Below are 26,628 nucleotides of genomic sequence, written 5' to 3'. Positions count from 1 at the left end.
GTTCGTCTCTCCTGCTGTGCCTGCAGTGAGAGGACAAGAGGGGATGGCCTAAAGCTCAGACCAGGGAGATTCAGATTAGATATTAGCATTTCTTTTCACTGTTAGTGTTGTCGGGCATTGGACTAGGTTGCCTGGGGTGGTGGAGTCACCAATCCTGGAGGTGGTCAGAAGGTGTCTGGATCTGGTACTGGGTGATAAGGTTGAATGATTTATGGGTTGCAGTGATAGTACTGGGTGGATGATCTTAAGGGTCTCTTCCAACCTTGCTGCTTCTGTGAAGTGACATTAGTCCTGATGCTGTGGCCAAATGGAGTTACAGCATTCAGTCAGAGCTGGACACTGTAATTCGAAATTGATTGTGCAACACTGTAATGCACTGTATGTATCTTTCAACACCAGGTTTGCCTGCATTTCTTTTGTGGACTCATTTGTCCCCCAACAGGCCTGAATCCCCTCAGTGCCTCTGCCGTGACGTCACTAGAGAACGCTGACGTCACTTTTGGTTCGGCCGCTGTGCCCCACGCCCGCCGCGCCCGCTCCTCCCCGCCAGGGGGCGCTGCCGGGCGGCCCGGCCCGAGCCGCGCGCCGTCGTCACGTGGGCGGAAGCCGCGGCGGGAGGAGCCGCGTCCCTGCCCGGCGCTTTCCTGCCCTGTCCCGGCGCTGCCTTGCCCGGCGCTTCCCTGTCCCGGCGCTTCCCTGCCCGGCGCTTCCCGGCCGTGTCCCGGCGCCGCGGTGAGAGCGAGGCAGCTCCGGCGCCCTCCGCCCCTTCCCCCGTCCAGGCGTGGGGGCTGGCGCGGTGCTCCGCGGGCCGGCTCGGCCGTGGCGGTGCCGCCGGGTTCGGGGCGGGTCGGGGGCCGCTTGTGCGGGACTCGCAGGCGGGAGGCGGTGAAGCGGTGTCAGACGGGCCCTCGGGAGGCCGCCGCTGCTCTAGGTAGCTCTTCTGAGTGTTTCTGTTAAATTGTTATCGTGTGATCGGTTTCCGGCGGTGCTGTGGTTGGGCTGCGCCCTTGTGGTGTGTAGTGAGCCGTGGGATGCGGGAGCGGCGGCTGTTCCTGTTTGCAGCCTGGCGGAGGCCGGGCAGGGCTGGCAGCCGTAGCGCACTCCGGGCCCGGCTGGCGTGTGTTCCTGGACAGGCCGCGGCTGGGATGCGGTATCTCTGACAGATTTCACATAGTCTTTGTCTGGAACATTACAGGGAAAAACGCAGCAGTGTCTAAAGGCATTTATCTGAGTCTGGTGTGGTCTCTGCTTTCTTGAAGCTTTTTTTTCTGAGGAAGGAGCTTTATTTCTAGCTCCTTAGGCTAAATTCTATGTTCCTTTGAGACAGCAGGATTCAAGTTTGAAAAGCCGATTTTTGTGCTTAGTCCTGGCACAGTGTGAAGGTTTTGGTGACTGTGACTAATGGGACTGAAGTTGAACTGTATGTGAGAGCCAGCCTTGGATCTTGGATTTATCATGCTGTGCTGTATGGGAAAGGTGTATTCTGCCTAAGCTGGACAACTTGTGTTAGTACTGACATGGGAGAGTTAGCAATTTGTTGCAGTTTGATTGTGACTTAGAGCAGAAAATAAAATTCTAAATAAGGAAGGAAAGAGGCATCTGAATCTGAAATGCAGCATATTATCAGAATTTTCTATGTTCATCTTATGCATCTGTTGAAGAGTAACAGGAATGGTGACCTGGTACAATTTGGGAAACAAAAGGTGGGCCCAGCATTTAATGAAGAGAAGGAAAGTTATTAGCAGCTATGGAGTGGTACATTGCCATAGGGTGTCATATCAACAGCACGCCCTGAGCTCTGTTGACAGTACTGTTTCCACTTTGGCATGGTGGTCCTTCTTTTCACAAAGTTCTTGAGTTAATAATCTTCAAAATTACTGTAGTGCCCAAGACTTTGTCTTTTCTGTGAGTTTATCAGAGAAAGCAGCTCAGGCATCTTCAAGAGAACAAGCCAGCCTGAAATTCAACTCCATATATTGTCTCAGCATCAAGCAGTGTAGCATGTTGTGAATACTAATCATGCTTTTAATGAACTGTAGAATTTTAAGGCACAGATACTATTGAAACTTCTGTGTTTAAATGAAAACACTAGAATGTGATGTCTAATGCGTTTCTCTGTTCAATCTAGATAAAATCTCTATGTAGTGTGAGAAACTGTTCTGAATCAAGTGAATATTGCTGATTCCTTAGTTTTCTGGAGCTTGGTGGGGTTTTTTGTTTGTTTTGTTTGTTATTTTTTGTGCATATGTGATTGAGTTCTACAAGCTTGAGCATTAGATGGTCTTTTTTGCTTGGTTCCAATTTACACTTTATGTTAATGCCTGGTATTTCCCTCTACTACAAAGAAGCTTTTTGTACTCCATTAATTTAAGCTGAAGGATCATCCAGGTATTAATAAATTACAGTTTTCTGATTGAAATAAGTGAGTAAGCTTTTTTAAAATATTTTTTCCTAAAGTGGTCTGGTTTTCTACCCAAGTCATACCTGTCTAGATTACAAGTCATTAAGTTATCTGTAAAATTGAATTTTAGAATCCTGTAGTTACTGTAAGTACATGACTGCTTCTTTTTTTATGTGTGTCTGTTAAATGTGCTTGAGTTTATTTTTACCTCCTAAAATCTTTCAGCTGAGAGAAAATGACTGCAATCAAGCATGCTTTGCAGAGGGACATTTTCACTCCCAATGATGAACGTTTATTGAGCATTGTGAATGTGTGCAAAGCAGGCAAAAAGAAGAGGAACTGCTTTTTGTGTGCCACAGGTACATAGGAATACCACACTGTATTTGTTGTCTTCACCTTTGTTTTTTCTTGGTTGCATTTGTTTTAGCTTAATGTACAGTCCTTATTCTTGACTTGTGTAAAGCAGGTGCTTTCCATTCCTAATGGAGAAAATTAGTTTTAGCTTGTACTTTCATTATTGCTTCTATTAAAAAAAGAATCAAAGCCCACTACTTTGATTCACAGATGTCATTGTAATTTGAAAGGAAGGAATCAAAAGTTATTCTTTTGGCACTGGTGGGCTTTTGAAGCAGGCTTTATGTAGTGCTTAAAACAGGGTTTAGTAATCATCTAAGCTGATAAGCCTAAATAAAATGCTTTAAAGAATGTTTGTTAGAGTCCAAGGAAGGGCACAGCAACTCAATTGAGTTCCAATGTTCCTTTAAGTGCCTATTATTACATTATATCTCTTAAAAAAATAAGGTGCTTTGGGTTGATCTGTCAATAAATTAGCTTGCTAGAATATTTCTTTGACTGAAAAATGTCTGAAAATGTTTTTATTCTGACTGTACTCTCCATTTATGTTTGTGCTTTGTCAGTTACATGATCGTGGTCCCAAATCTGCTGTATCAAAGAAATAGCTGAAACTTGGGGTCATAACCTCATGAGCTGTATAGAGATATCAGCTTAAACTGAGCTGTGGTTATTGTGGATGAAAATGTTTCAAAATGTTTCTTTTCATCAGCTAAATACTATGACATATATCTCCCCCACAGATAATTTATTTGAGAAGTGGAAGTACAGCAGAAACAAATGTGAAAGCAGTATGTGTGTTTTAAAATGATGTGTGTTTTGAAGTGACTCTCTTGCTTCACTTAATAGTGACAACAGAACGACCAGTGCAAGTAAATGTGGTCAAAGTGAAGAAATCGGACAAGGGAGATTTTTACAAAAGGCAGACTGCATGGGCACTTCGGGACCTTGCTGTTGTTGATGCCAAAGATGCTGCTAAAGTATGTGTCACTTTTTTGTGTAGTCCTCTGCTCACAACATCCTCTTCATTCCAAGTCAGACTTAACTTCCTTGTTACTGGCTGCTTTAAAAATTCGATTGATAACAGGCTAATTAAGGTGATACATTCCTGTGCTGCCTGTGCCTGCATTTCCTTTCAGCCTTTGCAAGAATATGACCCTGGTTAATTGAGTAACAGTAGTCTAGATATGCTTGAATAGCAGTAGTCTCAATATGTGCCCTGTTAGTTGTAGTGATCTCTCAGTGACTGTAGAGAGCATCTGCTAAGGACCAGTAGTACTTTTTAAGTCTTATGTAAATTTTTTCACCCAAGCTTAATTTCCAGTAAGAGAATTTATGACTGTTCTACTAATTACAGTAATAAATTGTTAAAATATCCAAAATGTTCTGCTACATGTAATGTTTTTTTGCTAGGACATTTACAATGTTCTTAATAAGCAGTATATAAGCTTGAGGGTGAGCTGGAAGCATACAGTCCTGGTACGGTGGACTTTTCCACAGAACAGGAGCCAACCTATTTTTGCCCTCCTAAATTAATTTGTTGTCATAAACTTCATGAAAAATCTTACACATCTGTGTATTGTGTTATTTTTGTCTTACTTGCCTTGACAAAATACTACTGTCATAGCGTGGATTCTGGTTCTTCACTATCACTATTTTCGCACCTTTATTAAGGTCCATGAGGGCCCTAAAGTTGCTGTATGAGCTTCAGGTTGACATGTGTGTAATTTAATTTTTATCCTGTCATCTCCATTATTAAATGTGTGGACAGTCTCTGCTACTTAGAGAATTATTTGACTGTGGAGCATGTAACATATTTCATCTTTTGCAGGAGAGTCCTGAATTTGATTTGCATTTTGACAAAGTGTACAAATGGGTTGCAAGCAGCACAGTGGAAAAGAACACCTTCATTTCATGTATCTGGAAACTCAATCAGAGATACCTTAGAAAGAAAATTGACTTTATTAATGTTAGTTCACAGCTGCTGGAAGGTAAATTTCTACAATTGTATTTGAAGTCTAAAGTTTAGTAATTACTGATTTAAAACAGATACACTAAAAAAAATACTCTTAATCCTGACGTGTTTTCTTGTTTTCTTATTCCTATTTCTTTTCAACTTTATATTTTCTAAGTCTTCAGATAAGTGAGATGACTATATAGCAGATTTTTTCTTAGAAAACTGAGAACCGAGACAAAATACTTCATTAATGAAGTTCTAAATATTGATAAGCTTTCTGTATTTCTAAGACATTCTGTTTCTTGAACAAAAATCTACCTCCAAGAACTGGTAGGTCTAAATGTGTAACAAATCTGCTTTTGTTCTCATTTGCATTTCCCCTGAATTAGAAAAATGCTTTAAAATGTGAGAGTTTGTAGCATTCTAAAAGGTAAGGGGGTTTTATATGAGAGTTCTAGTTCACTGACTGTGAGGCACATGCTAAATTCTGCTAGACTCTATTACAATTTATGTGACTGATTGGTGGCTAGGATGGCTTTGTATCTTGTTTGATTATCCTGTAGTAAATACTTTATGGTCACATTATCTTTTAATAGTTAACATTTTATAGTAAAACTTAGAAAGTAGGAGTATATCATATAGAGTCTGTCAGAAGTGGTGAAACTACTGGTATTAAATACTAGACTGGTGTGTGCAGAAAAACTTGAATTGGAAATGTGAAACAGGAAGGATAGCATTTCTGTGTTTTGGTGTTGACCAGAATTTGTTTTAAACATCTAACAGTTCAAGTTTGTGCAATAATAAAACATTCAAACTTACTGCCACTTAAATGTATACACACTGTTCGTGCTTTGTCTAGCTAACATTCTCTGCTTCCTTTCCTCTGCTTTTCCATACCTTTTAATTCTTCAGAACTTCCTAAAGTTGCAGAAGGTGCGTAACACCTTTTTCCTTTATTTTGCCTTGTAAGCAATTTCATTAAATAATATGCTTTTTGTTTGGTTGGTTGGTTTTTTAGTGCTTTCGTTAGCTTATTAAGTTGCTAGAGATAAGAGAGATGTTTCAAATGTCTCAAATACTTTCTGGTTGGACTGTGTTAATATTCATTTGCCGGCCTTTGAGTGGCTTGTTAAATTCGTTAAACACTGTTGTGAGAATTGTAGTTAAGGAAACCATTGTTTATTTGATTTTCACTTATCTCAGTACTGATATTCCTGCTATGAAACTCATCTCGAATGTCAAGATAACTTTTATTTAATCAGTAGTATATGTATTAATCAACTTTGGTATGCTTCCTTTATGCTCTGTCAACCAAAAGAGAGACTCTAATTTGTACTGATTTTCCACTAACAAATTGAGTGTCATACTGTAATATATTCTAATGCTGATTACCAGTGTAAGAGGTAAATAAACTGAGACTAGGTTTTTCCTTGGAATAAAGGAAGGTGGATATTTGTATTTTGCTTATGTTACATAATTTGAAAAACATCACTGTTGGGAATCAGTCCTGGAAATTGTAATGATGTGTGTGGAAGACTGAGACTTGAAAAAATGTGTTCATAGGCAGCAGGTGCTTTTTGGGAGAGTTGTTTAATGGATTGATTTACTTACAGGTAGTTTAAACATACTTTAGTACTCTTAAAATGCTTGTGACTTTCTGGACTTGATAACGTGTTTTATTTTCCTTCTCTGCCTAAGAATCTGTTCCAAGTGGAGAGAATCAAAGTGTAGCAGGAGGTGATGAAGAAGCTGTGGATGAATACCAGGAGTTAAATGCAAGAGAGGAACAGGATATTGAAATAATGATGGAAGGGTGTGAATACGCTATTGCTAATGCTGAAGCCTTTGCAGAGAAGTTGTCAAGAGAGCTGCAGGTGCTGGATGGGGTAAGCATTCCTTCTGATGTACAGTGTTGATGCTGGATGGGGTAAGCATTCCTTCTGATGTACAGTGTTGATGCTGGATGGGGTAAGCATTCCTTCTGATGTGCAGTGTTGATGCTGCATGGGGTAAGCATTCCTTCTGATGTGCAGTGTTGATGCTGGATGGGGTAAGCATTCCTTCTGATGTATCTATTGCCAGCATGTTGAACTGTTCTCTTTGATACTGACCAAAGAGCATTCTCTGAAAAGGTAGTTAACATGACCTGTCACGTACTGAAATGTAGATGGTTTTTAGACAACCCAGCATCCTAGAGGTCACTTGGAAATCTTAGGAGATGCAGGGGGTACAGACGTGAGGGAATCATCAACAACCTCCTCAAACTGTCAAGTTGTGTGTTTCTTGTATATTTTGAAAATGGCTGCTGTCATAGCGATAGCTGATAGTGCAACAGAAAATCTGACCCTATCACCTATGCTTGTGTTTTCTGGAACTAAAAATATTCTGGAATAGCAGAGATTACTGTTTGGCTTTTTGTTTTCCTGCAGACCAATACTTCAGCTCCAAGAACTTGAGCAAAGTTTTGGCTTTATATCTTATGTTATTGAATGTGTCATAGATTGACAAATTTGTGTGTTCGGTAACACTATGGCTTATATTATTTTCTTTTGTTGATTTCATCAAGAGTTTTGGAAACTATTTGACAGTAATAGAGGGAGAAGGAGATATCAGAATGCTTTTGAGATATGAAAATGTCTTCTAAAATGTGACTTTATTTCCTTTACAGGCAAATATTCAGTCTATTATGGCCTCAGAGAAACAGGTGAATATCTTGATGAAGTTGTTGGATGAAGCTCTAAAGGAAGTTGACCAAATTGAGCTAAAGCTGAGCAGTTATGAAGAAATGCTTCAGAGTGTAAAGGAGCAAATGGATCAAATTTCAGAAAGCAACCACCTAATTCATCTCAGCAACACAAATAATGTTAAACTACTGTCAGAGATAGAGTTCCTAGTGGTAAGCATTTTTGTTATGTTTATTATGGTTGCTCATGTCAGGTATAAAATTCTTTTAGGTTGTTACCCTCTTTAATTGTTGCACTATTTTCAGTAAGTTATAATGACAAAATTGTATTTATCTTGGTTCACTAGCATAGCAAACTAATTTGCTTTCAGCTTATGGACAATACTCTCCATTATTTTGTAGAATCACATGGATCTGGCTAAGGGCCATATAAAGGCCCTTCAGGAGGGAGATCTGACATCTTCTCGAGGCATTGAGGCCTGCACTAATGCAGCAGATGCCCTTCTGCAGTGTATGAATGTAGCTCTTCGTCCAGGTAACGTCAGACTACTGTCTAACAAAATTTATTATACTAGTGCCTTGCCAACTAGTCTCAGATTTTGTTCTGCTGATTGAAGGAATTGTGACCTCTGGTCCTCTTGGTTCCCTTTTTCAATATATTACTCTGTATTTTGTACACTCTAAAGTCCTTTTTGTTTGTAGGACATGACATGCTTCATGCAGTGAAGCAGCAGCAGCAGCGGTTTAGTGACCTGCGGGAGCAGTTTGCACGGAGACTTGCCAGTCATTTGAACAGCGTATTTGTTCAGCAGGTATTATTTCTTACTATTGAATATGCAATTTTTGGTCACAAACTTTTCTGGAGAAGGAAAACAATCTATCTAAAATTGCACATATTCTGTGCTGTAATCAGGAAATGCTAGAAGGTCTTCAGGCATAGCTGAGCATACCAAACAATAACTGCCTTCAGGAATCACTTACATTAACAAAAAACCCCAAACGTTTCTTTTTAAAAACCCCCCAAAATCTCAAATTGACAAACCAAAACCACTACAGCTTGCTATCAGAATTAAATGCATTATGTGATATATAAGGATTTATTTTAATTGTAGAGCTTGATAATTGAGGAGAAAAAGCAGTGACCTTTTTAAGGATGTTAGTTGCTGAAAATATAGAAGGTCTTGCTGTCTGAACCTCAAAGACCATGGAAAAAGCCCCAAACCAAAACCAAACATACAAAATAAAGTGTCTGAACCTTGGTTTTGTTTCTTAACTTGAATTATTCATAAAACATTGTCCTGACACTTGTTTCCTAAAGTCTGGTGGTTTTTTTAGCCTCAGCTTTTTAATGTATGTGTTTTTTATCTTCAATCAGTTTACTCAGACCCTCCTTCAGCTCTATAACAGGTCCTCCTATCATTCAGTTCCAGTGAGTACATTGAGTTTGATACAAAATTTTCTAACCATTTTTTTTTCCTGAGCTTGAAATTATCTAACTAGCAGCTGCATTTTTGACTCTGCAAAAGGAAATTTGTCCTTACTGATTACAGGGCATCAGACTTATGTCCCTTTTCTATTATTTTTGTCAGCCCTTAAGCTTTGTTCATCTGTTTATGAGCTAACATTCCTCTGATCTCATTCCCAAAAGTTGCTGAGAGACAGATTGACATGCATGGAGCAAAAATATTTTCAGGAAATAGTAATAAATGTACAACAGTACAGGTATTGCAAATGTGTGAAATTGCAGTATTTGTAAATAAGAAATAGTAATTCTGGTTTTATACATATTAGCTCAATAAAAGTTTTACAGTTCTAAATTTTATGTATTACAGTGTGTGCAGAAAGTGGAATAGAGTAACACTGGATAATTGTATAGAGAATTGCATTTAGAGCCTGGCTTTTATGGCAAGGATAACTGCTTCCTACATTTTCTTCACTTTGCAGAAGAATTCCAGGCATAATAATTTTCTTCGTTTTGCAGAAGAATTCTACAGTATAATAATTTTTTTGCCTTTAGCTTCTGCTCTTAAGAAGGTATTTTTCCTCTGTCACTTTCCATATTTTGAAAATCTGGGTACAGACTATGTGTCCCAGCCCTCAAATGAGCAAGTAGAAACTATGTTGTGTAAATGCATCCACAGAGTTTGAATATTGGACTTGTGTATGGAAGTGGCTGTTAAATAGAATGTCTTTCTGATGTTCTCTTCTGAGGATTTTATTTTTTAAAAAATGGTAAGAGATTATTATTACCATGTAATATTATGTGTATTAGATTAAGTTATTATTCTTAAGACACTTTTCAGTGCTGTTGAGAATGCTATTACCAATTGGCAGTTTACTTTTTTAAAATTCTGATACTATTAGTGGCCTCACATTGTTTTTCATACAAACTTGCCCTCTGAAAAGCTTTGGCTTGCTGTTAGCTGTGAGGAGTTCTGGAGGTATATCAGATTCTTGTATAATCTTACTAAAATGAGCTTGTTTTGTTAGTTTGAGGAATATAGCAATTTCTTAGTCTGATGTTGTTGAAAACCTCAACTCCTCAACTCTTTGTTGCCTTTAACATCTGAAGAGTTGCATTAGTTGTTTAGAATGTTTCTTAAAAAAGTATTTTAAAGCATTTTAGAAAAAACTAAGATAAAGGTAAAGAATCCTAAATTAAAAACACAAATGAAAACATTATAATGTCTAGGAAGCTGTTAATATAAACTAGACATTCTGATTTGGAAGTCATTAGTTGTAAAACATAGTTACATTGGCATTTTAGCCTAAATATATTTCCTTGAAAGTGTGAAATTGCTCTTTATTTTTTGAAAAGCAAAATAATCAATGCTTGATTTAAACTATGGTTGTAAGATACTAAAGTGCTTCACCTCCTTTATATTAAAAAGAGGATAAATATTAAAAATTTTAAACAGAAATGCAACTTCAGATAGCCATTTGCTGCAGTGTTAAAAACTGATTACTAACAGTTAATGTAGTTGTCTTTTTTGTGTAATACTAATAATTAATTAACCTATTACTTTAAAGATTTTTTAACAACCAGCTTCAGCACTCAATTTAAAGGCAACTCCAGGCTTTCTGCCTTTGAAATATGAAGCAGGTTGAAGCTTTGAAATGATGAAATAGTTGAATGACAAATTCATGGTGTCATTTGGTAACGGTATAAATTTATGTGTAATAACAGAAAACCCCTAAATGAGATGGGAAAGGTACCTCTAGAAGCTCTGTAATGTTTTAGAGCAGTCTTGAACAGAACATGCTTTACTGTAACTAGAATGATTAGTCCTGTGGAAAAGTTGGCCTGGAGAGAGAAATTTACCTTGTCAGGGAATTTGTCATCTACCTTTATGAAGAATGCAACTACTAACCAGAGAAGTTGTGTGTAACAAAGGGACATGAATAAAATGGTTACATGAAAGAAGAAATAAAAATTTGGATAGCTCAGTATTTCCTAGCAGTAATATGAATGAGTATTTGCACTGATGTAGTTGATGAAAGCTGTGACAGCCACCAGGTAAATTACGTTAAACTGTAATGAGCATTAAAAACGCATGGTGTAGGAATGTGACAAATGAGGGGTTAGAGGGAGTTTCTCTAATCTTTTTTTTTTTTTCACAGAAGCATATCAAAGATTTGTTGAGAAGTTTTCCCATATGTATCCCCAAAAGTATGCCCACAATATTGAGTATGACCTCAGCAATCACAAGAGCAGCTGTGTTGCTAATGTTGGCTGGATTCCAATTCCAAATTATATGTTCCAATAATTACTCTAGCTTTTTGTTGAAGTCAGACTACAGGATTGTTTTTATAAGAAAAATTTATAGTGTTATCCTTCCCCATTTTCTGTGAGCATAAATTAATGAAGTTGGCCAGGACTTGTTTTTTGGGTCTATTTGTATGTCAGTTTATGTAGTTAAAAGAGCAGGGCTCAGAGTAAGTTCACGCTCATGTTGGATACAAAAATGTACTGAGACAGGTCGAAAAGAGCTTGAGGATGCCCCATCACTGGAAGTGTTCAAGTCCAGTTGTTCAAGGATAGGGCTTTGGGCAGCCTGGTCTGGTGAAGGTGTCCCTGCCCATGGCAAGGGAGCTGGAGCTAGATGGTCTTTAAGATCCCTTCCAACTCAAACCATTCTATGATTGTTATGTAGTAGTTCATCTTTATCCAGAAGCTGCCAGTGTTCATGTTGCATTACTTAGTAAAAGTTGGTATTTTACAAATTAAATCTTAGATTTTTTTTTTAAAACAAGTCTGTGAATGTATTGTGGAAGAGCTTTTTCTAACAAAAGGCTTGAACTGATTAGTATCCAGTACAACAGAAAAAGGGTAAGACAAAGTTGCTTTAGTTTTGATCCAAACTGGCTTCTGTTCCAACTTAGAAACAGGCAAAGGCAGTTTTTAAATGGTGTAGCTTATTCTTATTGCTGACTTGTCCTGTCCAAGATGGAACTGTCAGGAATGCTTCCTCTCGCAGGGATGGACATTGACTGACCTCTATAAAGCACCTGCATGTGATGCAGGAATTGGAGACCAATTGGTACAATCTTTGCATGCTTCCATGGCACAGACTATAAGTTCTGTTGCTGTATTTACAGCAAGCCCAGTAAAAAAAGACTTTACAGAAGATATTAAAGCCATTTGGAAATGATTTAAATAAATTATCCTCCATTCTTTTAACCCAGGGATAGTGGCTGTGTGTTCTGCTGTGTGGCTGTGCAGAGGTGTTACCTTGCTTTCTCTTCCTGAATTACTCAGGAAGCTTGTTCAAGCAAGTGAAAGCTTAAAAAGCTAAATCATGTGTTGTTCTAGCAATATGATGGGATCTTTGTGTAAAGGAGGAGCATGAAATTAGTGGCTTGTGTTAAATGGATTGGTTTATGCTACTGGCTGTAAACATTCACTGATGGTGTGTTGTGTGTGTCTGTTTGTGTGGACGGAGAGGGAATGTGTGTGCACTGATCAAGGAAGGCTTGGCCAAAGTGGACTAAAGTATGTTGAAAAACATCTTTAAACAGAAGCAGCTATTTTCTTTTTTTTTTAGAGGAATAATGTGATAATCTCTTAAAATTTTCAGGATCAATTGAACACTTGTCATTAAATTTTCATTCAGGTGTACATTGCATTCTTTTACAAAAAGTGCCAAAGTGACTCACCCAGAAGGCAGAAAGCCTTAAAATGAACAAGCTTGTTAAGATGCACTGCCTGCCTTGGCTGTAATAACTCGGTGTCTGTATTAGGTTAGGTGTCTTTTTCAGCCTGCATCTCTAGACCTTGCTTCTGTGCAAGGTATTTTGAGGCCTTTCTGTTTGTCTGAATAAAATGCTTCATATTACATTTTTCAGGAAACTTCTAATGCATCTGTGTAGTGCTTCCAGATTTACTTTAATACTTTTTCTTATCAAGGGTCACGATCAGAGCTCCACTCTTGCCCAGCACTCTGCTGAATTGACATTACCCAATCATCATCCATTTCACAGAGATTTACTTCGATATGCTAAACTGATGGAGTGGCTCAAGAACACAGATTATGGAAAATATGAAGGGTTAACAAAGGTATGTGAAGTGATCAAATGATTCTAGAGAATGTACGTAATAGACTGGGCTTGAGAGTCAAAAGAATTGCCTCTGTGGATGTACATGTCATTTTAATATTGCTATATATTAAGTATAACTCACTGCTCCTTTTTTTTTATTCCTTTTTAGAATAGGAAACTTCATTTTTTAGTATTTGTGGTCTCCTGCTCTGTTTGTTGGTTTTTTCCCTCAGTCTATGCTGAGGTATCACAAGATATTTATCGTAATATTTATGTAAAACAAGTTTGCCATTAAACAGCCTAGTAAGAAAAAATTATTAAGCTAATTTCAAATTGGTGTGCTTATTGCCTGTGTAACATCTCTATTTCAACAGACCTTCATTTCACTTGGAAGTGTCAAAAACTTTAGAGGTCTCTTGTACAGTAGATTAAATAGAAATGATTTTCCCTTGTATGCATGTAACTTTTAACTACCTTGTTTAAAACTAACATGGAGTAAAAAAATTACTACAGAAGTATAGAAAATGTTCAGATAGAAGTCAAGGAAAAGTTAGTGCTTACAAAACAAGTATTTTAAATTAAAATTCTGTCATTCTTAAATGGAAGATTTAAATTAGACTTTGACAACAGCTTTCAAATAGTTATTCATTTGCCTTCAGTGTAAAGCAGATAGTGAATGGTTGGCATCTTTGTGATCTTCTAATTGAAAAATAAGAGAATTACATATTTATGTGTGCTTTTGGGGGAACAGTAAGAGTCTGATAGAAGAGGGAGAATGGTGCTGAATTCTCTCTCTTCTACCCTTGAAATGAATTCTGTGAGACTCTACAACCAGTAATCCTATCTGTATGTACTGCATTGCATATTTTTATTTGTGAAGGAAAAGTAGAAGTTTCTGATTAATGCTCAGTGAACTCACTATGAAAATGAATATAAGCTGTTTAAATATCACAAATATATTTTTGTGCATGCTGCATTAATATATATAGTTATGTAGTCCAAACCAGTTTGTTATTTAGTAGGACTTGAAAATGCACAGGTTCTAAGAGTTATTTACCCATAATAGAAGAAAATCAGTATGAATACTGGTTAACTGAATTTACATTTTTCTTTTAAGAATTATATGGATTATTTGTCACGACTTTATGAAAGGGAAATAAAAGATTTCTTTGAAGTTGCCAAGATCAAGATGACAGGCACAACCAGAGAAGGAAAAAAGTTTGGTAAGCTTCCAGAAGGCACATATCTTGCTTTGAATTCTTACTGTTTGCATATAAAAGACTCATTATGACACCTAGGGCTAATTTTTTGATGGTGTAAAATTCTTTACTTTTGGCAAGATGGAAGAAGTTGGATGAAAAATATGACTGGTAAAACTTCTGACTTCCACAAGGCCAAAGTAGCACAACTGAAATCTTGTGAAGTTGGTCAAAATAAAAGTATAAAATACAATATTTCTCTGTTTTCAAATCTACACTCACTTTTTATTACTTGAATTATTTTACTTTGTTACCTGAACAAATTTGAAAAATCAACTCTTGTAATGAAAGGGAGTTTGGGCAGCATTGTTTTGTGTTCATTCTGCTGTTATTGCTACTTTTAATAAATCTTGGGTGGATTTTTAAGAAGCTAGTTTTATAATGCTAATCCTACCTAGTAAAACTTACATATTTAAATGTTTTTTTTCAGGGGGGTTTACCTATGTAGCCTGAGACTAGAAATCATAATTTGTTAATGTGTAGGTATTTATATTTAAGAGATTATTTCTACTTGGATTAGTCTAGTGTGAATATGGAAGTAAAGCTTAAAAAAAACCCAACTGGATACTTAAAAATCAGTAGTGCTATAAGTGTATTTATGTATTGTCAGTTCTGTATTTTGAGATGCAGTGTTTCAAAGCTTGTTGGAAAATATTTTTATTTGCCACGGTTTACCAGTTTGCAAATTCTGAATTCCAAAATTATGTGCAGCTGTAAGTAGTAAGTTCTGTCAGCCTCTTTTGGGTCTTGAATTTATGCTTTGAAGTTTGATGGTAGAAACCAGAAAAATGTAATGAAAGGAAGAAAGTAGGAAGGTAGTAAGGCTTGTTTGAGAGATGGAAAACTGCAAAGATAGGTCTTGGCAAGCTGTTGGACATAGAAAGCAGAGCTGCAATAAGATGTCATTGTCAGAACATTTGAATTCTTAAATCTTGAAAAGCAATCTTACTGCAAGACAAAAAAATACCATTAATCTAATACAAATTGATTTCTGAAACATTCTAAACACTTTGTCTTGACACTTGTTTTGTGATTTGTACTTGTGAGAGACAGCTTTTGTAGCAGTTCCCTAACTTGTGTTAATGTTATGGAGCAATCAGGCATTTTGGAGAAAGAGATCCTTCCAGTCACCAGAGTAAAAGCTGCACCTTGAGAAGACTTCTGTCATGTATTTGTGCAAATTTATTTATGTTGCAACGCCTCATAAGGGTGTGTAATTTCAAAGGCTTCTGTGTTCATTGTAGTGATTGTGCTATTACTAATTGCACATTCATTCAAAATATATCACTTCCTAATAGTAAACTTGTTTAAGGAGTAGTGTAGGTTCATAATGCTCCAGTTGTACTCAAATACTAAAGATGACCTGTTTCCAAGTTGTGTTGGTGTGTGTTCTTGCCTTTTTTTTTGTGCTTTGGGAATAGCACTGCTATTTGAGTGCCTCAAATGCAGAGGGGATGCTGGGAGAATTCTGGCATTCTGTGCTAGCGCGAGGTTCTTTGTCTGCATTTTTATGGCCAAAAAACCAGCCTGGGTCATGAGCATTCACTCTCGTCTTAAGTAGTCTTTTCTCTTTTTTTTCTTTTTTTTTTTTTCTTTTCTGATGAAGCCAAGACTTTGATACTTAAATACCATAAAGTCAGTGTTGGAAAGAGTGCTACTATTGTCATATGTTTATATGATGTAGCTTGTTAAAAGCCACTAAGGCTCCCCTGATTGTCCAGGGCCTGATCTTGTAGTTCTTTACATTCTGTAATAAGTCCCATGTGTTTAGAAATTGAGGACCATGAAGAAGTGGGACCAATGCATGATAGTTGCATATGGTAAATATATCATGCCTAAACCCTTTTTATTCAAAATCGGCCAAACCCCCAAGATCTAAAAAACAGGCTGGAATTAAATTTGAATTTGGTGTTACAATTATCAGTAGTGTTGTCTACTTGAGAACATCTGGTATTTAAGATATGTTTGTGGCATTTAGAAATATATACTCATTCTATTACAGTAGGTTCTGCTTGCCTGCTCCATTTTGGGAGGCTTGTAGCATCCATCCTCATCAAGATCTCTTTAAAACCTCATATTGCTTTTAGTGTATGTATGCAAATGCCTTTTACTCTAGGGATTCTATATTTTCTACAAACGCCCATTTACTTTAAATTTCATATTGAAGTCCACTAGAGGAAACTTCAATTCTGAAAAGAGCCAGGAAAAATATAAAAACCTCTTTGTAAATTTTTTAACTATATGTTTATTATTTTTATCCTCTCCAAATTTGCAGTCATCTGTTTTTGTGCAGCATGAATGCAAAATATGTAATCTCTATGTAAATATCCTGATTTGCAACAACTAAGAAAGGTTAGCCAGTCCTACTGTTGATATTAATTATTTTGCAGTAATTGTGTGTTTTAAATTCGAAAGGTGGACAATATCTGCGACTCAGTAAGAAAATTCCATAAGTACATTTTAATTTCTTCATGTCTATTGTTGATATGATTTCTCATGGAAACTGAGTCTGACAAATAATTTAATGGACTTCTCAATTTGGGAGAGCTTAAATACATGTTACCAAAAGTGTTCTTTGACCATACTATATAAGAAAAATCAAGCTATAGCTATAAGAAAAATACCTATAGCTATAAGAAAAATACCTAGAAACTTATTCTATTTTCCATGTAGTTTAGATACTGAATTTCTAGAATAGTACCTCTCCAACTAAATGTGTTTGCAATGTAGTTACTTGCTGCTTATAGTTCTCTGCATGTTTCTTTCCAGTTAGAGCTTAACTTGCATCTTGTGCATGGTTTGTGCAAACTGCATTTTAACTTGTCTTTGTCTTTGATGCTTGCAACCTAATCCATCCCAGCTACACTGCCTCGAAAAGAAAGTGCTGTCAAACAGGAAACTGAGAGTGAGTATAACTAGTTGCATTAGTTGGTGTTGTCAATGCATGTGTGTCAATGTTACAATGTAGTGCTGCATCAGGAAGAATCTACCTCACACTGAAGCACTCTGTTCAGAATGAAATAAACGTGAGCAGAACCATTGGGCTGGCAAGCCAAAAAGGAAGCACAGCTCTAAGTCCAAACATAGAATTTGAGAAGATTTCCACATAAAGGCAATATCTTTTGGTTTTCCCATGCTACTAGTTAATAGTAAAAATGTATTTGTGCCTGAGACCTTGTCATAGTTTTCCATTCCTCCAGTACATTGAAGTGACAATTTAGATAAGATCTGTAGAGTTTATCTTGTGTCCCTAGACTTGATACCAACAGAGCAGTTAAGTGAAGCTTGCAGGATTGCTTTTAAGTTTCTATGTGGCTTAGATGTGAAAAGTTTACTGGGAAATCCAAATAATTATAATGTTTTGGTCTTTTTTGGTATTAGCTTTCTCTGTCCTAGTCCAACATTTCTTAAAAAATTAGGGGAAAAGGAAAGGAAATAAAAAAAGAAAAAACGTACTCCTAGGAGAAGGCCCAGCAATATCATGAAGAAATGACTGAATCTTAATTATGATCAAAGGGAGTGGAGAGTATTAGCAGCAGAGTTACTGTAGGGTTGTAGATTCAGCAAAATAGCTGGATGAAACTGTAGTTAAAAGGATGTTAACAGCAGAAAGATCAAGTGCAAGATTAAAAAGTGCCTGTGTGTATATAAAACATTTTAATTTTTTTCCTTCCTGTGGTTCAGTTCTGCTTGTGGCAGCCTTTGCCCAAAATACATCCACAAATGTGATAGCTGGTCTTAGCTTTCAAGTCTTCAATCCCTGTGTTACTGTATTTTAGAGTTTTGTTCCTTTTTTACCTTTTTGCCATGCTAATTTAAATAGTTATATTGTATTTTGAAAATTGCTGCAGAATCTCAGTTACCTTATAATGAGGAAAGAGTACATTTACAGCAAAAGCATTTATAGCTTAGACAAAAGTTGGTTGATTTTAATATAGGACTGCTAGCAACTCTTGATCTCATATGTTCTGTAACAAAACCTATTCTTCAGTATTTTATTCTGCCTTCACTTTCCTCCTTCATAGTGTCTTTATTTCACAGGTCTTCATGGAAGTTCTGGAAAATTAACTGGGTCTACTTCTAGTCTAAATAAACTCTCTGTTCAGAGTTCAGGAAACCGCAGATCTCAGTCATCCTCACTGTTAGACATGGGAAACATGTCTGCCTCTGACCTGGATGTGGCTGACAGAACAAAATTTGATAAGGTAAAGCCAAAATACCCCATAGGATTTTTGCTTAGTTTTGTATTAGAGGTATCTTACATATCCTTCTATAACTCAAAAATCTCTACTTTTTAAATCCTAAAACATGCCAATATCAAAGGTTTTATGTACCATACATTTAATAAAGGCAGTTCCTAAGAAATATGTAGATCACAGTATTAATCTCAGAATATAAGATTCTATTTAAATCCTTTATGGGCTGTGTGGAGTCTTTAAAGAATATCAAGCATAAAAAATTATCTTTTAAGTTTAAGCCAAATATGTGTATTTAAGGAAATAGGAATGGAACTGATGGATTCTCCACTGGTTTTATTTTTTTTCAATTCATTCAGTGTTCTATGGCATTTTGCTAGTATGTAAGCAAAAGTGAAAGATAAGGAAGATAAGAATTTTAGCCAGGACTTGAGTGTGACCCTAAAATTTTACTTATACTGGTTTCACATTAGTTATCATCAGTTTTAACTTTAACCAATAGCACTAAGTTATTATTGGAGTGGCCTCAGCCTGTTTTAAAACCTGCTGTCCTCAGCATCTGTTGACTTCTTTTCCTGAACCATTAAAAGTGACATTTAATTCTGCCATTTCTGGCAGAATTAACTCCTCACTGCTGTGGAAGGAAAACAAGCAGTTATCAGTCAGAGATAAAAATAATTTTGTTGTTCTCGATTGAATTACTTGATGGAGATTAATGTTTTTCTTCTGACCTCTTCAAATCATTGCTTAGTCTTTTCCTGGGAGGAAATAGATGCCTGAAACAATAATAACTGTTATTACAAACTTGTAGCAGCAACTTGTCTAGAATTAAAAGGCTAACTTTTTAAAATAGGTTTATGCAATTATTGTGCTATTATTTTCAATTTCTCACTTGTACCTCACACCCACTGGGGATATGAGAATGTGATTAGAGAGTAATAATCTATAGAGAGTAATAATCTATTGAGCTGACCCACTGAGTTGTTGGGTTTTTTTCCCTATAGGAGTTTTCATCAGTGTGGATTTCCTGTGTGGCTAGATTGGTTTACTTTATGTAAATTATTGCATGCTTTAATTTTTAAATACTTGCAGAGAAAATTCTAAGAGAAATATGTTAAACATCTGCCTTAGAATTTCCGTATTTTTTATTAATAAAATTAAATCATTGTAATTCCTTATTGCCAAAATAGTGGTTTTTACTTTAGTTTAAATCTAAAAATTGTGTTACATACTTCAGTACAAAACCTACTTATTTCCTTCTCTAGCAGCTATGTAGAAACTTTTTCTGCTTTTTCTACAGAACAGTTAACTTCAACATACACAGTTGACCTGTTTTACTTCCCTGAAGCTTTTAATTTTGTCTTCCTCTGCTCAGCAACCCAGGCAGAAAAGATGGTGGCAGAACCCAAGACTTGCTATTAAAATGAAAGTGTTTCCATTATAGCACAAAAGTGCTTCCTCAGGCTGCAACTAGAAAGCTTCTAGCTGTGGAAAAACATCAATTGTTTTTTTCTTCACAGTATTACATGGATAAGAAAGGACTATGTTGAAGAGGCAGCTATTATTTTAGACATCTACTTACAAGCTGTTTCTATTTCTGTTAAGTAAAAGTTTCTAAAGCTCACTGAAGATAAAAAGTATATGTAACAAACAATTAAAATTAGTATTGTTAACTCTCCATAGTATTTGGTGTGTTGATAAAATATTTCAACTTTCTTTAGATTTTTGAGCAAGTGTTAAGTGAACTAGAGCCTCTGTGTCTGGCAGAACAGGACTTCATTAGTAAATTTTTCAAACTGCAACAACATCAGAGCACCTCTGGAACAACAATGGTAAGACTTAGATTCTCTCTCACTGTAGTAAAAAAGGCCTCAAAAAATTGACCAGGCCTCAAAGGAGACATGTTTAAAAGAGAACTTTGGAACTGATTATGTGATCCAGGTGATAAATAATTTGTTTTTCTTCATGAACTGGAAGGATCTTTTTTTTTGGCAAACCTAAACAAAATTTATGACAGAAGGACTGACATGCTTCCTTTGTCATGGCTTTGTTTCCTCATAAGATGACAACAAAGACTCCATCATGCTATATAGGAATACAGTGTGGAGTAATTGTAGATAATATTAAATTTGGTGGAATGTGACTGGAAAATGACCAGAAACTTTCAAACTGTTCTGTTTTTGCCTCTGGAGGCAAGGGGGCTGCTGGGGGTGTGGAACTGCTACTCACATTGCTTTTGTCAGATGTAGTATCTGTTTTGATAAAGAATTGGAGACAAACCTTATCTTTACATACATTCCTTGTTCTCACAGAATGAAGTGGAGGAAATGGATGGAATAGCTCTATCTCGTTCACACACTTCTGGTGTTCCACAAACAGTATCATCTGAGTATGTGCTGCTATTTTTTATTACTGATTCCTAAACCTATCTTTGAGTTTATTTGGCATATAGAACTTTTTTTCTCTAAAATCAGAAATTATTCCCTTTCAGTGAAAGTGAACAGTGAACTTCAAATTTTTACCTAGACACTGAGTGTGTCGGTAAAAAGAATAATTTTTGTATATAGAATGGGTGCTCATGTATATAGTTGTTTAATTCTCTTAATAGCTTGCAAATTGAAATTTGGCACTATAATATAGAAAATATGCTTAGCAAAGTTCTGAGAGTGTGTGGCAGCTTCCACATAGAAAATACTTTTTGGAATATTTTATACCTGTGACTGTTGATTTTTACTGTGTGGTACTGACTTTCTGAAAGTCATGAGACTTGTTGAATGCAAATGAGACTACTATATCAAATAAATATATCAAAAAGCATGTAAAATAGCCTAGTAAACTGTCAGAGTAATATTTTCCTCTTATGCATTTTTAATAGGAAGGACATGATCCGACAAATGATGACAAAAATATTTCGTTGTATTGAACCTGAGCTGAATAACCTTATAGCACTGGGAGACAAGATTGATAGCTTTAATTCCCTTTATATGTTAGTTAAGATGAGCCATCATGTATGGACAGCACAAAATGTGGACCCTGCGTCCTTTCTCAGCACAACACTTGGAAATGTTTTGGTGACTGTCAAAAGGAACTTTGATAAGTGCATTGTAAGTTCTTTAGTTATTCTGATTAAGCTAACTGTAATATAGGAAGCCCACTCCTACCCAGTTTGATTTTACATTTCTATATACCTAAATTCTTTAAATTTGAAGTGAAAATTTGTAATTTATTGCTTTTCTACTGGCCAAGCCTTCAAATAAATGGTGGTTATGTTTCTTTTTTCCTCTCCATTCCAGTTTTCCTCAATAAGTAGTTTTATGTACCAAGTAAGACCACTTGCTCGGGGTTCTGAGCTAGTTGACATTGTAAATTCTTTGTTTAAACTTGTACTCCTTCTGAGATTACTGAAATTCATTAAGTAAAATACAGCTCTCTGCCTTTTTTACTTGCCAAAACCAAACCTTGTGGATGTACAAGGGTATGAGGTGTTTTGACAGTAGCAGAAGAAGCCCCTACTGTCTGAAACTTTCTTCTGCTAATGCAGGTATGACCAGTATATTAAATATGACATGTGAAAACAGAGTCATTGGTATAACTTTGTTTTATTGTCATAAATATAATTTCACTCTAGGCAAACATCATAAAACTGACCATTCTTGATCAGTTTAATGCTTAAAATATTTGGAAACTGATTTTTTTATTACACTCCGAAATAAAATTTCTTCAAAAGAAGACTAAAGAGACTTTGTGCAGCAAAAGGAATTGTTAGCTTGGCTGAATCAGAAAAGTGAAATTCCTTGTTAGAATTTTCACTTTAGATCATAAAGTGAAAATTGTTAACTGCTTCTGGTGCATAAATTTGTTTTTTTTTTTAATTGGGTGTTTGTTTTCGTAATACTAAGTAAATAAATGGGAATAAAATACCTTCTTTACTTTTTCTTTCCAATTATTTTACTTTAAAAAAATTAATGGTAAAAAGGGTGAAAGACTAAATAGATGTAATTGAAGGAATTTATTTCTGTCTTTTATATGTGTCAGTTTTTTCAGTACATCTGCATTTTTCTCTTAATAATTATTACATGACCTAGAGCCTAACACTTGTTCTTGTTTTAAATTAAAGAGTAATCAGATGAAGCAGATGGATGAAGTAAAAATCTCAAAGAAGAGTAAAGTTGGGATCCTTCCATTTGTTGCTGAATTTGAAGAGTTTGCAGCCCTTGCTGAATCAATTTTCAAAAATGCAGAACGACGGGGAGATCTAGATAAAGCCTACATAAAACTTATTAGAGCTGTCTTTGACAGTGGTAGGTCTTCTGAGGCTGTCATAGTTTACTAAAATAGCTGTTTCCACCTGTTTATATATAATTTTGCCCCAATTAACAGGTGATTTTTTTTTTTAAACTATGGTGAAATTTTGGTTGTCTCTGTTATTTTAAGTGAGCAAGTGTAATCCTTTTGATTGTAATATACTTTTAGATACTTTCCTTTGTACATAGCTGTAAAGTAACTTGGAGTTGTGACAGAGGAAAGTGGTTAAGACTCTGAAGAGGGAGGGGAGATAGCAGCAACCTGGCATGCTCAGTCTGAAGTGGTTTCTTGTCTTTTTGTTTCCCCCTGTAAAAAATCATATAGGAAGAAAAGAAATTGGCAGTAGCAGATTTTTCCTAATTAGCAGTTCAGTGTTTTGACTGGAATGAATCTGTGCTCATTAGTGATACTCTGGTGTCCTGGATCACTTTCATGATGGGCATCCTGATAGGCTCAGCAAAATGATTAATGGATGAATAGGCATGGAAAATTAACTGCTCTTGGTTGAAGCCATCCTCTTTCAGCCTGCTTTTAGGTGCAGTAAAGGAGGGATGAGTAGAATTTTTTTTTTTTGCCTGCTTGTTGTTTTTTGGGGTTTGGGCTTTTTTTTGGCAGGGGAAGGGGGAAGTAAAAGAGCTATGTGTGCAGGGTTATCTATTTTTATTATTACATTCAGGAACTGATGGTAATTTTGACCATAAAGCTAATAAGCAAAAACTGAGATTAAGAAGTACCTTTAAGAAACCCCTACTACCTTATTGAAATTTTTTGTCCTAGTGAAGATGGGAATTAATTTTGCTGTGACTTCTCTTAAATAGTTCTGTCATGTGCAATTTATTAGGGATACTGAAAGCATGCTTGTAAACCTTCTCAGAATGCGACTTGTTTCTCACACCTGTTATGAGATCATACGTACTCATTATTTTGTATCTTTTTATAAGTGACTTTTTTGCCACAAAGGTTTCATCATTTTAGAGCCTGAATGTATCTGTTGCTTCTTTTGAAGGCTCTTAGGTAGCATTTTAGTGGTAATTCTGACTCATACAAATGGTAATCAGTTACCTGAAATTCAAAATTCCTTTTTTGATAGCATTATGGTTATTGGTTATGTTTTTCTGAATTTGTTTGTCCTTTTGGTATTCAAAGTATTTTGCTTCTCATTTCTTTCAGTTGAGAAAGTAGCTAATGAAAGCCAGAAGACACCCAGGGATGTCGTCATGATGGAGAACTTCCATCATATTTTTGCAACACTTTCTCGCTTGAAAATTTCTTGTCTGGAGGCTGAGAAAAAAGAAGCCAAACAGAAATACACTGATCATCTTCAGTCTTATGTAATTTACTCACTTGGACAGCCTCTTGAGAAATTAAATGTGAGTATATTTGAGTATTCATTTAAATGGCACATGATAGTTTTTGAATGTATTATTTCCACTATTTAATCTCTTTATCACTGCATCTCTTATTATTTTGGACTGGAGCATGTCTGGCAAGAGTACTCATGAGGGTAACAGTCTTGGATGAAAATAACCAAATTTTTCACGGCAATTAATAGTACTGACTGAACATCAATGTCATAAGCAAATGATTCTGAGGAAGAAGAAAGTGAGGGGAAGATTTTATGCTAGTACTTGGACTGCATTGTTGGGCTGTGTTTTAATGTTTATGGCTGAGCAGTACTTCATGCCAATTAAAAAAATTGGGAAAACACAACAGTCATGAAAAAGAATCAAGATTGAACCACACAGCTCAGATTTGTGATGGTGACTAATGCTATTACTTGTTGTTAGCATTTTTTTGAAGGTGTTGAAGCTCGTGTGGCACAGGGTATACGGGAAGAGGAAGTCAGCTATCAGCTGGCTTTTAATAAACAAGAGCTTCGTAAAGTTATAAAGGAATATCCCGGTAAAGAAGTGAAGAAGGGATTGGATAATCTCTACAAGAAGGTAGATAAACATCTCTGTGAAGAAGAAAACTTACTTCAGGTAAACTAAATTGTGTCTTGAAAATCCTATAATTGCACAGAGGCTTTTTATTACTGCTTTTGCATTTGTATTCTTTGGCAATGTTCAGCATAACTCTAAAAACATAAATTTTGAGTACAGCTCTTGGGTTTTTTTATAATCCTAATCTGTTTCTATTTGTTTAATACTGATTTGGACCAGAGTAGTGGAAGAAATTTCAGAGAGATACTTCCTTTATGATTCCCTAGCTGACCATTAATGGGTGATGTCTGTTGTGCAAAATACATTGGAAGTAGAGAATAGATTTAAATGAATGGGTAACCTGGTGTGAATCTTAATTGGTGCACTATAGCAGAATACTTTCAGTTATATATTTTCTGAAAGTTTAATGTCTAATGTTTTTCTTACACTCTGTATACTTTCTTGCTGGAGTAAATAATAAGTAGACTTGAGTTAAGCTTGTTTAAACAGATTTTTAAAGTCTGAAACGTGGCACAATTACAGCACTCTTCTGGTTCAATGTGTTTTCCTGAAAGACAAAAGCAATATCTCCATTAGGAAAACGTCCCCATCTTCTTTACTATTTTCTGCTTTGCACATTTATTACAAGTCATGTCAACATTACAGATCTTAATGGGTAAAAACTATCAATCTTCTTTTTAATGCAGTAACTCAAGCTATTGAACTTCATTAGTAATCTTTAACTGTAAAATGACATCTGAAGTGAGGATTGATTAATGAGCCAGTGTTTTCTAGTTAACCTACGCAGTGTGTTGTGCCAGCTGACATTTCCTAAAGTTTGCTTTCTTTGGCAGGTTGTGTGGCATTCCATGCAAGATGAATTCATACGACAGTACAAGCACTTTGAAGGGCTGATAGCTCGCTGCTACCCTGGATCAGGAATTACTATGGAATTTACTATACAGGACATTTTAGACTACTGCTCCAGTATTGCACAGTCTCATTAAGCTCTAGAAAGGGAAACAGAAGCTAGCAAAGTGTGTGCCTGTGTATAAGGGAATCAAACACTATAAATGTTACTGGGTTTTTAAAAGGTGGATTTCCATGTGTGTGTAGTTAACTGCCATGTATGTTGAGTAACACTCCTGCTTCAAATGCCTTTCAGGGCAAAATAAAACCTTTGGGAATTTGTTGTGCTTCTATTGGGCTGAAGTACTGTTTGAAAGCATTAATTCAGTGAAACACTTTGGATACAGTTTTTCCCTTTCCCTAATATTAAAATATTTTTATTTATAATTCTTCTCTTGCCAAAAGCAGTAAGCACTACCTTCATAGTATGCCAAAAGAATACTACTGTTTTCACTAATATTTTTCATCTTAGAAATTATGTAAGTATTGAAGACTATGAGATACTTTCCCTTCCTTGTTCTAGGACGTATGGATGTAGAACTTTATGCAGTGGGAAGACTGAATTCATGTTCTGAAATGTAATGTGACTATGGCTATAATTCTTAATTAAACTATGTTCATCATATTCTTTATTTCTGTGGAGAGTTATTTCAAAAAGGTGAAAACACCTGAAAATACCATTGTTTTGCTGCTGGCTATTGAAGAGTTGTTGCCTTTCTGCACCCATGTTGTTCTTCCTTTTAGTAAATATGATGTAGTATCAGTGTATTCTAAACCTCATGTAAATCCTTCCTCTTCCTGGAGTTTCAGCTGCCAGGGATTCAGGCCCTAGGCTTTCTGTACAGCTTGGTGAAATGGCCAGGTACTTGGATAGAGGTGGTGTGTACACAAGGTAGAAACATGTATAATAAACATGCAGAGGCAGAATGTTTTTTGAGATGCAGATGCAAGAATAAAAAAAAATCCAAACAGTATGAATATGAGGTTTTCCTTCTGAGTTTTGTAACAAACCTGCTAGGTGTTGGAAGGAACCTTAAAGATCCTCTAGTTCCAACCGCCTTCCATGGGCAGGGACACCTCCCTGTACACCAGGTTGCTCAAAAGCCC

General features: G+C 36.2%; 1 protein-coding gene across 8 annotated transcripts; it reads left to right on the top strand.

Moving 5' to 3' along the window:
* Positions 1-614: 614 nt before the first annotated feature.
* EXOC1 (exocyst complex component 1) lies at positions 615-26,146 on the top strand. Of its 8 annotated transcripts, XM_054632659.2 has the most exons (21): positions 615-931; positions 2,627-2,760; positions 3,602-3,732; positions 4,584-4,743; positions 5,622-5,642; positions 6,408-6,595; positions 7,378-7,605; positions 7,795-7,927; positions 8,095-8,204; positions 8,768-8,821; positions 12,800-12,949; positions 14,048-14,153; positions 17,050-17,094; positions 18,231-18,394; positions 20,107-20,217; positions 20,698-20,774; positions 21,261-21,489; positions 22,503-22,686; positions 23,861-24,060; positions 24,478-24,672; positions 25,467-26,146. In XM_054632659.2, exons 2-21 carry the CDS (start codon positions 2,637-2,639, stop codon positions 25,617-25,619), a joined length of 2,763 nt encoding a protein of 920 aa, XP_054488634.1. In that variant the 5' UTR covers positions 615-931; positions 2,627-2,636; the 3' UTR covers positions 25,620-26,146. The 8 variants fall into 8 exon arrangements, with proteins under 8 accessions (XP_054488634.1, XP_054488635.1, XP_054488637.1 ...); XM_054632660.2 differs by lacking the exon at positions 5,622-5,642; XM_054632661.2 differs by lacking the exon at positions 8,768-8,821 and having other exon boundaries at positions 616-931.
* The last annotated feature ends 482 nt before the right edge of the window (positions 26,147-26,628 follow it).

The sequence above is a fragment of the Agelaius phoeniceus genome, chromosome 4 (assembly GCF_051311805.1).
Source record: "Agelaius phoeniceus isolate bAgePho1 chromosome 4, bAgePho1.hap1, whole genome shotgun sequence".
NCBI lineage: Eukaryota > Metazoa > Chordata > Aves > Passeriformes > Icteridae > Agelaius > Agelaius phoeniceus.
This window is presented reverse-complemented; position numbering and strand designations above follow the sequence as displayed.

Excerpts from the sequence above, each read along its gene's own strand:
- EXOC1 (XM_054632659.2), top strand. The coding sequence starts at position 2,637 with ATGACTGCAATCAAGCATGCTTTGCAGAGGGACATTTTCACTCCCAAT. Across the intron at positions 2,761-3,601 it reads CTGCTTTTTGTGTGCCACAG|TGACAACAGAACGACCAGTG; the intron begins GTACATAGGAAT and ends TTCACTTAATAG. Across the intron at positions 20,218-20,697 it reads GCACCTCTGGAACAACAATG|AATGAAGTGGAGGAAATGGA; the intron begins GTAAGACTTAGA and ends TTGTTCTCACAG.